This window comes from Thamnophis elegans, chromosome 11 (genome assembly GCF_009769535.1).
Source record: "Thamnophis elegans isolate rThaEle1 chromosome 11, rThaEle1.pri, whole genome shotgun sequence".
NCBI lineage: Eukaryota > Metazoa > Chordata > Lepidosauria > Squamata > Colubridae > Thamnophis > Thamnophis elegans.
In genome coordinates, this window is record NC_045551.1 from 12,884,778 (window position 1) to 12,897,566 (window position 12,789).

General features: G+C 37.8%; 1 protein-coding gene across 3 annotated transcripts in view; it reads right to left on the bottom strand.

Moving 5' to 3' along the window:
• Nucleotides 1-4,571: 4,571 nt before the first annotated feature.
• LOC116514843 (dimethylaniline monooxygenase [N-oxide-forming] 2-like) overlaps nucleotides 4,572-12,789 on the bottom strand; it is a 29,623-nt gene continuing 21,405 nt past the window's right edge. For all 3 annotated transcript variants that reach the window (XM_032226628.1, XM_032226627.1, XM_032226629.1), the window contains 2 exons: nucleotides 6,326-6,398; nucleotides 4,572-5,437 (listed from right to left, as the gene is read on the bottom strand). In XM_032226628.1, the coding sequence (XP_032082519.1) occupies nucleotides 5,086-5,437; nucleotides 6,326-6,398 (425 nt within the window). In that variant the 3' untranslated portion in view covers nucleotides 4,572-5,085. The remainder of the gene's footprint in view (nucleotides 5,438-6,325; nucleotides 6,399-12,789) is intronic.

Here is a 12,789-nt window from a genome sequence, read left to right on the forward strand (position 1 = left end):
TTGAAGAACTCTCATGTCATTTTAATTCCACCAGAACACAGCCAAATCAGAGCATTTCAACAGAATGTTTTTGGGCAGCATACTTTGTTCTGAGCTTGAAACAATATACATTTCCTATTTCTTAAAACTTCTACCATTAATATAATAATATGCTGTGGGCATAGACACATTTACATGCTTGTGAATCTGTTAAATCACCAAGAACCATCAGTCAATCAGCAGTTACCCTTCAGAGACTGATGTTGAATAGACATCTATCATCCAGTCAATGATGTTTAATGTGAAATTTCAGAATATCACTTTATACATCTGAAACATAAGTCTAGATGCAATTCCTATGTTCTCTTCTTCCCAGGAAACAAACCACCACCACCCAAAATACAATCACACCATTTGATATCTTTTTGAACTTTTGGAGTAAACTCTATACTTTTGTATAGTTCAATGGAACTTTGTTCTGAGGGTTTTCTTTTAACAGATAAAGCAACTGTGAATACTTGCAGATTGAAAGGATTTTACGATGGTAAGACTTTTCTACAAAATACATTATAACAGAGAGGGAAGGGAGGTCCTTGGAGGTCCTCTAGGCCAACCCCCTGTTCAAGCAGGAGACCCTATACCATTCCAGACAAATGGCTATCCAATCTCTTTTTTAAAACCTCCAGCGATGGAGCCCTCACAATCACTGGAGGCAAGCCAGTGATTAATTGTTCTCATTATCAGGAAATGTCTCCTTTGTTTTAGATTGGGTCTCTCCAGGGGTGGGTTTCAAGAATTGTTCGAACCTCCTTTGTGGGTGTGGCCTCCTTTGTGGGAGTGGCTTGCCGCCCATGTGACCGGATGGGAGTGGCTTGCTGCCCATGTGACCAGATATGAAGATGCCTACGACACTTGTCAGAACCACCTTAACTTACCTCACACACAGCACTGGCATGCATAAGAATATGATGTAAACTTGTTTTTTAAAAGGCATCTTTGGTTTGCGTTAAAACAACTTCGACACACGCAATGTTCTGATTGCACCACAAACTCAGTAGCCATCCTTACCTTTCACAGAGGCACTGAGTTTGATAAATATGAGCATGATAGTGTAGAATAATCATATCCAAGGACCAGTGGTGGGTTTCAAAAATTTTTGGAACCTCTTCTGTATGTGTGGCCTGCTTTCCCGGTCCACTGGTGGAACCTCTTCTAATCGGTTTGGTAGATTTGACGAACCGGTTTTACCGAATAGGTGCGAACTGGTAGGAACCCACCTCTGGGTCTCTCCTTGATAGGTTTCCATCTGTTACTTCTTGTCCTTCCTTCTGGTGCTTTAGAGAATAGGTTGACTCCTCTGTGACAGTCCTTCAAATATTGGAACACTGCTATGATGTCTTATTTTCATTAGATTAGACATACCCAGTTCCTGCACGGAATGGCTATTCATTCATATGTTTTAGCCTCCAGCCTGCTAGCATCATTGTTGCTCTTCTCTGCACTCTTTCTAGAATCTCTGATTTAATTTGATTTAATTTAAGTATTTCATTTAAAACTATTCTGTGGTGTTCTGAGTATTTCAGATCTTTTTGGAAATCGGGAAACTGGGAGGATGGATCATACTTATTTGTAATGAACTGTCAGCCAATAAATACTAATTCTTTTTAGTAATACTTGTGCCCAGAGAATTGGCAACTAGTTAGCATTTGGTGGCTGACCAGTAGTAGCTCTTCAGAGAAACTGAAGAAGAAATAATATTTGATGAACTCATGTTTTTGCTCACTATGCCTGATTTCAGCCTCCTAAAATGATTGATGTTGTCATGTTAAGATTCCTGATATTTGGTTCCTTTGTTCAATTTAGTCAATATTGCTATAATCGGAGAATTTGGGTTGGGAGGCAGAGCAGCTATGACACTCCTAGTAGGGCGGAGACTACCTAGATTTTTATCTAGAATACTTAAGCTCCTGTATAGCTCTTTGAAAGATTACTAATCTTCTGACCACATCTACACTTTCTGCCTGCTTAACTGATCTATAAAAACATCCCTTCGATGTTTCTCTCTCCTTTTAATCTTACACAAATACTTTCAAGAGAATGTCTACGGCCTGCTTCTTCAATTTCTGTACAGATTTATTTTTTCTTTACATACAAAATGTATGGCAAGTTGCCAAAATGTGATTCTTCCAGCTGGGTGGGAAAATCTTTATTGTTGTAGGTTCATTTTTGGCAATAAGAATGAAGATATGGAATTTAAACTATCAGAAAATTCACTTGGATTGACTTTTGGGCTACACATCAAGTAATAATTGTGCAAAGCGTGGCACGACAAAACCGCGGTCCACTAAAGCGCGCCCGATTAAAGTGCGTCGCTGACGTCATCAGCAGCGCGACGACAAGGACCGCGGGAAAAAAAGGGCTTTTAAAGCAAGCCGATTCACGTAAAGGTAAGGGTTAGGTTTAAGTTTAGGTTTAGGTTTAGGTTTAGGGTTAGGGTTAGGGTTAGGGTTAGGGTTACGTTAAGCGTTAGGGTTAGGTTTAGGGTTAGGTTAAGGATTAGCGTTAGGTTTAGCGTTAGGTTAAGGGTTAGGTTTAGGGTTAGGTTTAGGGTTAGGTTAAGGGTTAGGTTTAGGGTTAGGTTTAGAGTTAGGTTTGGGGGGGTAGGTTTAGTTTTACGCGTTAATTTTACCTTTACCGCTCACAGCGTGCTTTTTTCGTCGCGCTGTGATGACGTCAGGTACGCGGTTTCGTCGAGCGCGCTTTAGACGACCGCGGTTTTGTGGTGGAACCTGTGCAAAGGTGATTGATTTTTGAATTTTAATAGAGATTTAGTTACTGAAGAAAGTGTTTGTTTTTGCATTTTTTTAAAATAAGGTAAGGACGCCAATATGGCATACCTAAGTTTCATACCTTACATATCTGAGATGTTAGGCTGGCTGTCAAGCCACTGATAAGGGGGTAAGGGGCACTTAAGAAAAGTTGGATGAGAATTGGAACCTGAATCCATACATTTTGTTATCCTTCAAATGAATCAGGTGACTGTAAATAAACTTGTCAGGTGTGATGGCCTTGGAGGCATTTCTATGGGCATACTGATGAGTGCAGGAAGGATTAAATGCTACTTTATACTTGGCAGTTCTTTTTAATAAATAACTAGTTCTGCATTCATAGGAGCTTGGAAGATTTTAACAATGTGATGGTAAGAATTACTTAATGGAACTGTACTTTAAGATCACTCTTCATTTCTCAAATAAAAACGAAATATATTAGAACTCTCAATGCATAGCTCACTTTTGTAGGCCATTTAGAATACAAACAGTTCACCAGAATATTTTTATATTGTAGAAACTTGTTTCCGTGAGTAATAACTACAGCATAATTAGTTGTACTGTAACTTCCTGCAGTTAAAACAGTTTAACACTTCAGTACTTTTTTAAAAATGACTTTGACTTTATCTTGTCTCCTGACAATTCCCAGGACAAGTTCATGACTGTATTTTCAAAGTGGTTTCTCATTGCCTTCTTCTTATTGCTGTGGCGGAATTAGTGATATACCTACCTATCCACCTCTAGACAACTCCATAGTAACAGCCCAATTTTGTTCAAGTGTGCTACATTTATATTTTAGTATTAAAGGAGTGTGGTGTAATGGGTTACTGTTAAGTGGGAAGGGAAAAGGCTATATGTTGGCTTAAATCTCTACCTTGTTAATATTAACTTAAGGATGTATTTAAGAAACCTGAATTATTATCCCTATTAGTTTGGTGGTTAGCACTTGATTTTATGTTTTACTGAACAGCTTATTTCTATTGTCAGAGTCTGTCAAAATAATGGGGTGAGAGATAGCAATACTCACATTTTTGTAATGTTAACACTTGCAAATGCAGCTAAGCAGCAGTCATTCCTCTGTTAAGTTTGAAAACATTTAAAATGTTTCTATAAAAATAATAGAAATGCAACTAAGTCTACAAGCTTGACAGTATATTTAGTTTGGGAGAATATAATTTATAGCCAATTGAAGAATACTGATAAAAGATGAGGGTAGAGGTTCATTCTTTGAGCTTGTGGGTTAGTTTCCATTTTGTTACTAGGAAATAATATTTGATGAACTCATGTTTTTGCTCGCTATGCCTGATTTCAGCCTCCTAAAATGATTGATGTTGTCATGTTAAGATTCCTGATATTTGGTTCCTTTGTTCAATTTAGTCAATATTGCTATAATCGGAGAATTTGGGTTGGGAGGCAGAGCAGCTATGACACTCCTAGTAGGGCAGAGGCTACCTAGATTTTTATCTAGAATACTTAAGCTCCTGTATAGCTCTTAGGGTTAGGGTTAGGTTTAGAGTTAGGTTAAGGGTTAGGGTTAGGGTTAGGGTTAGGTCAAGGGTTATGTTTAGGGTTAGGTTTAGGGTTAGGTTTAGGGTTAGGTTTAGGGTTAGGTTAAGAGTTAGGTTTAGGTTTAGGTTTAGGATTAGGTTTAGGGTTAGGTTTAGGGTTAGGTTTAGGGTTAGGTTTAGGGTTAGGGGTTAAGTTTAGGCTTAGGGTTTACAGCGTGCTTCTGTCTCCACGCTGTTGTCGCCCTGTTGATGACGTCAGCGACGCGGTTTAGTCGGGCTCGGTTTTGTTGTTCGCCCTTTTGTCGGTGAACCCACAGTGGAACATCACAGCATTTCATGAAATATATATTTCTGCCTTTAGACATTAATAGACATGTTCCAGATAGCATTTTATATAATTCAAGTATGAAATCCAAATTTGCTCCTTTTTTAAAATTCAAGAATGAATTGCAATTCACAATGCTATCTAATGTTAAAAGGAATCAGAAAAATAGGCATGTTGTTGGAGCACCTTAAAGCTGCACTTGGCATGTTAACTTCCCTTTCTTAAAAAAAAAAAGCTTTTTCTTTCTTTCATCCCCCCCATTTTCCATATCTCTTCCTCGTTCATAATTTCCCAGAAAGTTGCTCAAACGATCCTCTTTTATGTTTGTGAGCATACAGAACTAAGGTATAATAGACAGTAAACCCGTGATGGTAATCATTAGAAGAATAGAAAGCATGGTTTTGATATAAGCAATTGTCACTTTTTGGGGTTTTTAGGATGGACATCAGTCCTGAACAAGGAAAAGGAAAAAAGCAGCCAAGATAAGAAGGAGACCAATGGCTGTGAGCAGGGAGAACAGAGCGTGGTTTGAAGAGCTGCTCACGACTCGTGTTTTTGTGGGTTTAATGATCCGCTCCCTCTGGGTGAGGATGGCATCCCTGGCTCCAGTCCACTTTCCTGGCCCTTTCAAACGGAACTGAAAAGGGTTGCAAGGGCCAAAACACATGGCCCAAGCCAGTATGGGATCCCACAACAGCAGTGAGAACAGATCTGGCTTTGATCCCAAGGCTGCAGCAAGCTCGTCCAGGTAATCAATGAAATCGGTTTGGATTGACTGACTGCGGCTGGTTCCAAACCTTTGTGGGTGGGAGAAATAAAGAGACAGTAGTTGAGAGGGGTTACAATTCTGTAATGGAAATAATTATTCTCCTTCCAACATCAATTCTACCCTTCCCACTCACCACAAATCCTTGGTACGAAGTGAATTAAAATGTTGTGGAATATTATTAAAAGTAATGTTGAAATGTCATGTTTTGATCACTTGATTGGGCTATTCCTGTTTTAAAAAGTGAAAACCCTCAATCCTACATTTTGTATTTTCTTTCTTCCCTGCAGCATTTTGTGTCTGAACAGAAATAGTCGCTAAATAAAATTCTAGATGATAAGAGTTAGAAATAAGAGAACCAAATAATAATGCTACTATCCAGCTCCCCTCTGATATTTGGTTTTACATCATTGATATGAAAACATTCTTAATTATTTCATGGTGAGCAAATAAGTATGTTTATAATATTTTAATGTTATAAATCCATGCCAAAGCATGTTTCTTGATATTTCTCTCAAGTTAAACTATTTTTTAAAAAAATCATTGCCCACTGATTTATAGCAGAATTTATGAACATATCATCATGTCAAATTTGTTCCCATTTGGGAAGCTTTATAAGATGGAGAAGTGTCTCCAAATAAGAAATATCCATGTTCTTTAGGAATATAACTATCCAGTCCTAATCATGCTAATGCCCAAATGTCAAATTGTGTGTTGTGATGTCACAAGGCAACTTCTGTTTTTTTCTACTTTTACTTTTTACTTCTACTTTTTTTTCTACTTTTCACCATGCATGATGACATTGCATGCAAATATATAATGGACAATGTTTGCACTTGTAACCATTACAACAGAAGTTTCATTACTTGCTGCCTGTTACCCTCTCTACATATGCCAATGCCTAGGAGAGTTCTCTTACCACTTAGTCCTCTTCTCATTTCTTTTAAAAGTATCAGCCATCATGGCACGTTCTGAAGGCAGAAGGCTTAACCCTAGGGGGAGAAAAAGTTTGAGTCTGAACAAGCCACTTATGCCTCTCAAAAAACAACATAGCAGGATAGTCATCTCAATATAGTTCATTCAAATTTCACATAAGGCATACAGATGCACAAGCTTAATTGGTTTATAACTCACTCTTGCCATCCAAAAATATAGAATCCTATTTTTCTTCCCAGTGATATAAAAATTTTGGATGTGGTTGCTATTGTTTTTATAATCATTATCACTGTCATCTACTTTTTCTTATAATTTTGATAACTAATATAGAGATTATATGTTATTCTTTTTAGAGTATGTAAAGTGGGTGACAGTAGCAAAGAAAATTTTTTAATATTACTTCCTCTTACCATTTCTTCAATTTCCCCATACTCTATGTGTTGTGGCCCAGCAGGAGCCGTTGGAGCTGCCACCAGACTCCGACAGCGAGGGGCCCTATGAGTTGGCTCTGGAGGATGTGGAGGACCCTGACAGGGTTCCGACTCCAAGCAGGGCGCAGAGAGGCTGGTTGGCCACCAGGAGGCACCTGAGCCTTGGACCAGTGGGGAGGAGACAAGGGAGAGTGATCCGGACGCCAGCAGTGAGTTGTTCCTGGATGCCCGGCACTGAAGAGCTAATAGACATCAGGAACAGTTGCACAGTTACAGGAGGTAATTGCACTCAGCTGGTGGTCATTAGGCTCCGCTCCAGACTATAAAAGGAATGCTTGTGGACATGCCCCTCTTGCAGAAGTCAACGCAGGAACTAATGTTGGAGAACATTATGGTGAGCTTGGCAGGCTGGATTGCTGCCAAGCCTTATCTGTGCTGGATTGCTGCCTAATCTTGTCTGTCTGTTAATTAAATGCCGTAACTTATCTTTTGCTCGGAGTATGTGTTGTGTGGGACGAGGGGGGTCAGAACATCTATGTATTAATCTCTTTGTCTGTGTTTACTTAAAATGTACTTTTGAATAAAAAATGGAAAAGTCATTCAGTGCTTCAATGATTTTTTTTTGTGGGGGGAGGAATGAGAATTAAAAGGGCAAACATGCAATATCTTTATATTCTAATGATGAACACATACACAAACCTATATACATACATCGTCCATCAACTTCATGGACAATTAGGAATACAATTTATATAGCTCCACCAGGCATTTTTATTCTTTCCTTTGCTGTCATTTACTATTTTGAAGGATCCTTGATGCTCTCTGAGCTCGGTTATTTTCTTGCAGAAGTTTCATTACCCAAACTAGGTAAAATCATCAGTCTGCAAGAAAACAACCAAGCTCAGAGATCACAATTTTAACACTGAGCTACAAATATTCTCCTTTATTGGTTTATTATTTTAGCTTATGTACAACTAGCTTGCCAAATTCATTTGCATTGGGTGGTAGTCACCAGTTTAGATGCTTTTAAAAGTGGATTAAATTTGTGATAAATTGGGTTATCAATGGTTTCTAATCCTGAACTTCCTATTTCACAGCCATAAATATTAGGGAGCAACAGTAGAAGAGTCCAATTGATTCTTTGAGCTTCCTAAATGTATCTTTTTGGCCAAGGTAGGAGATCTTATTCCATCCTGATTGGTTGTCCATTTTTTTCTTGAAACCTGCAGCAATGGAGCAGCCACAATTCTACAATTCTGGAAGGCAAGCTGTTTCATTGATTAATTGTTCTCACTGTCAGGGAATTAGATTGGATCTCTCTTTAATGAGATTCTGTCCGTTACTTTTTGTCCTGCCCTCAGTACGGTGGAGCATTTGTTGATCCCCTATGACAGCCCTTCAAGTCCTGGATGACAGCTATCAACCCTAATACTTATGTTTGTTGGGCTATACATACCTAGTTAAACCCTTAGCTGTTCATCCTGCAGTTTAGGCTCGAGACAAACTTAACATCTTTGTTGCTGTTATCTGCATTCTTTCTGGGTCTCAGCATTTTTTTTTATATTGTGGTGACCAAACCTGAACACAGTAACTGTGACCTTATTATTTAGAGAGTTATTATCATTTCTTATGACCTTGATGCTATCCAGTGGTGGGATTCAGCCAGTCCGCACCTATTCGGGAGAACCGGTTGGTAACTTTCTAAGCAGTTCGGAGAACCGGTTGTTGGAAGAAATCTCCTTTTGTTTTTTTTCACTTTACAAAGCTAAGGAAGGCAGGAAGGAAACATTCTGGTGTTGTTTCTAGCCTAATATTTATTGCCCTGCTTAAAGAAACTGCCTCTCCGGTTAACCCTTATTACATTGTCACAGCCAAGGTGAAGCGCCCATCAACGTGAGTGATGTTGAGTTGGCCATGCCCACACAGTCACATGACCACCGAGCCCCACCTACCCTGCTGGTCATTAGGGCAGAGAACCGGTTGTTAAATTATTTGAATCCCACCACTGATGCTATCCCTCTGTTGATGCAGCCTAGAACTGAGTTGACTTTTTTCACAGCTGCAGCACAGTGCTGGCTCTTTCTGAAGTGGTGATCCACTAGAACTCCTTGATCATTCTCCCAACTACTACAGTTGAGCCAGATACTGCCTATTCTGTACCTGTTCAGGACCTTACTTTTTTCACTTTGTTGCATCTCGTTGAATAGTGTCCAAGTCTGTCAAGTTCATTCCAACTCTTGAGTATTTCTTCCAAAGTATTACCAATTTCCCTCAGTTTAGTGTCATCTACAAATTTGATGAGCTCCCTTTCAATTCTCTCATCTAAGTCATTTATGAAGATGTTGAAGAGAACTGGTCCAAAGAAAGAACCTTGGGGTAACCCATTGCATGCTCCCCTTCATGTGGCTGTAATTCCATTGAGGACCACATGCTGAGTACTGAAATTGCTATACCTCAGGATTTTCTAAAAATGACAATTGGGATTCTTGCAAAAGGTACTAGAAGAATCAATCACATCCAATCAATAAGATACTCCGATTTGCTAAAGAAAGAGCATATTGAAGATTACTTGCACAGAAACCACAGGATATTTAATTGTATTCTCCAGTACACAAACTCTTGTTTGCAAATGTAAAGTGTCTTAGTGCAAAATTAACTTGGGATTCTTTGAGTCTAAGGATTTTAAAAAAAATAGTTCACTGAAATTCAGCCAGTCTTCTATCACTAGTACCTTGTTTACTACCATATCAAGTTTTTTTTTCTTTTATCCCCTAAAGTTTCAGAACTTGAAAAGGTTTACACATTGTAGACCTGGAAGATTGTGATACTTTTCTTTCTCCTCATCTTCTTTTACTTTTAAAGATGCACAAAATTGAGAGAAATATAGACTAGAAATGTAGACAGGCGGTTCCACCACAAAACCGCGGAGGACAAAATCGCGCCCGACGAAAGCGCGCATTTGACGTCATCACAGCGCGACGAAAACATCGCGCTGTGATCGAAAAATGTAAAAATAAAGTGAAAACCTTACCCTAACCCCCCCAAACCTAACCCTAACCCTAACCCTAAACCTAACCCTTAACCTAACCCTAAATCTAACCCTAAACGTAACCCTTAACCTAACGCTAAACCTAACGCTAACCCTTAACCTAACGCTAAACGTAACCCTAATGCTCTAAACCTAACCCTAACCCTTAACCTAACCCTAACCCTAAACCTAACCCTTACCTTTATGTGAATCGGCTTGCTTTAATTTTAATTTTATTTCAATTTTTAATTTTTTTTGTCGCGCTGTGATGACGTCAAATGCGCGCTTTCGTCGAGCGCGATTTTGTCCTCCGTGGTTTTGATGGGTCACGGTAGAACAGGCTACAAAGGGAAGCAAAAGCTACCACTTGCTCTAACCAGCTATTCTATATCTTAACCAGAGTTCATGTTAGTGAAGTTGTTTCTAGGGGAAGGATTTAGAAAACAAATGTTTCTTGATTTAAGGAATATATAAAGATAACTTCTGCAACCCCTCAGTGTTTTATAAAGAAACAGGCCTCTTTCTTATCAAGAATCTTTTCTTGCCTTGGATTATTATTGGCTAAAACCTACTCAGTGCTTATGATTGGAAGGAGCTAATATGTTTCTTTGTTTATGTATCTTTCATTTTCCTTTCCTTGGCTTGATATTTATTTCCAAGATATCAAAATATGGAAAGAATCCACATTGTACATAACCACCCCAAATCTGGCATATAGTAGCAATGATTATGTTTCAGATTTCAGCCATAAATTCACTAGTCTGTCATTGTCAGCTTCCTAGGCTGAAATCTTCTGCAGGATGAGAACCAGAGAACATTATGAAGCTCACTGAATAATTTAGGATTAATATCTGAGTTCATTGTCCCAGACTAAACCATGTTTTCTTTTAACCAGGATTGTAGAACAAGCCAAAATTGCTAATAAAGATAAAATTCTAGCTGGCTGGCTGGCTGAATGATGATTTATTTCAACTCCCTTCTGGACTTTAGCTGTTTTCTTTTTTCGTTTTCCTTTATGCTGTTGTTCTAAATAACTTTTGTTTTCAGTATGTAAACTTAGTGTGATTGTGGATTATGAAGTGTTTTCATTTATTTACATTAATATTGGACTCTTGCCACAAGGTTTTTGTTCCCTTTCAATTTCAAAATATTTGGAGTTTGTTTATTTTTTATTTTTTTTAAAATCTTCGATCGAAATCCAAGAAAACACTTTGACAGAAAACACATTTCCCATTTCCTTCTGCTTCAGCTTCTTTGTTCTCTGGTTAAGCTTCATAGAGCAACAATGTTCCAGAGGACAGACAACAGTGGCTGAAATATCAGAAAAGACATTTTGGCACCATACAACTTTTAGTTGAAAGCTTTTTTAAAAAGTTTGATGGGATGATAATGGTTATGGAACATATTTGGAGGTGTGTAGCTTTGGAGGAATCTGATTTGAAATCTGTAGATCAAAGAGATATTGATTGTGCAAACAGAGAACTGAGTTAATTCCATACATCTCTTTGAACTTGGTGTGCATTTATTTACAATACTGGGAGCCTGATGTGGAAAAGTGACAAATTGTTTTTTTTTTTTTTTTTTTAGAAAGATAGCAGAGATTAGGGAATGGATTGATTATGCTTAATTGCAAACCACTTTTATATGAATTTTATTAGGAAGATAGACTGTGGAGATTTAATGTATTATATTTAACTCATCAAGAAACAAATGTGGATATTTGATCCAGGACGAATTACTCTTTTGGGATGATTTGGGATAGATAAGATGCCATGGTAAATTTTCTACAAGTTGATTACGATAATAGCTTGTTAACAGAGGGTTTTGAAACTCTAAACTTGTCCTTTTCTGATTATTATTGTTCTTACTGTTAACTGTTTTGTTTGCCAAGCAGATTTATTAGTTTTTTAAAAATTAGCGGGTCTGTTTCACAAGGTGTAGCCTTGTATTAATCAATACTCAACCTAGGGGGGGATAGTATGTGTATATATGATGGGGTTTTTTTTCTTTTCCTTTTTAATGCTGTTTTTAATGTCTTGCATGCTTGGTGTCTTTTGTTTGTTGCTGTTTTTAAATTTCTTTGATTTTTATATTTTAACTTTTTTTGAATAAAATAAAAATTGCCAAGAAAAAATGAACTTAAATATAAATTAAATTATATTTAATATGTACTAGAGGTAAAAAGGCTGCAACTTTGGTGGACCTTTAAACTGTACTTGTTATCAAAAAGTAAACAGCAAGCCAACATTTCAAACTGTGGTTTATCAACCTCAAATAAATTCTGGTTTGTTTATGTATGTGAATAATATATATTACAGTTGGTCCTTGACTTCTGGCCATAATTGGGACCAGATTTTCTGTAATCAGTTTTTGTGGTTGTAAGTCGAGATGGACCTTATTTGCAACCATTTGTACTGAAGACATTAAGTGAGTCATGTAGACATTAAGCAAATCGTGTGGTCGTTAAACGAATTCAAATTTCATTCAAAATTCAGTTTCCCCAATTGGTGGTTTTTTTCATTTTTTGTTGGAAATCAGCAAAAAAGTGTTACAAATGACAACCAGTGAGCCAGTTTTCAATGCCTGAATTGCCATCTCATGACCACAAGGATGGTGCAATGGTTCCCTAAGTGTGAGTAGAAGACATAAGTCGCTTTTAACAAAGCCATTGTAACTTTGAAGTGTCATTAAACAAATGGTTGTAATTTCAGGACTACCTGTACCTTGAATAAGTATAGTGTTCTTCATTTTCTTTTCTCATTATCCTGTATCAAATTTTAGATTTCAAGTTCCTTAAGTCAGCATATTATCCCTCTATACCAGTGTTTCTCAACCTTGTCAACTTGAAGATGTCTGGACTTCAACTCCCAGAATTCCCCAGCCAGCGAATGCTGGCTGAGGGATTCTGAAAGTTGAAGTCCAGACATCTTCAAGTTGACAAGGTTGAGAAACACTCCTCTATACTCTGCAGGTCAAGATGCCCACTGT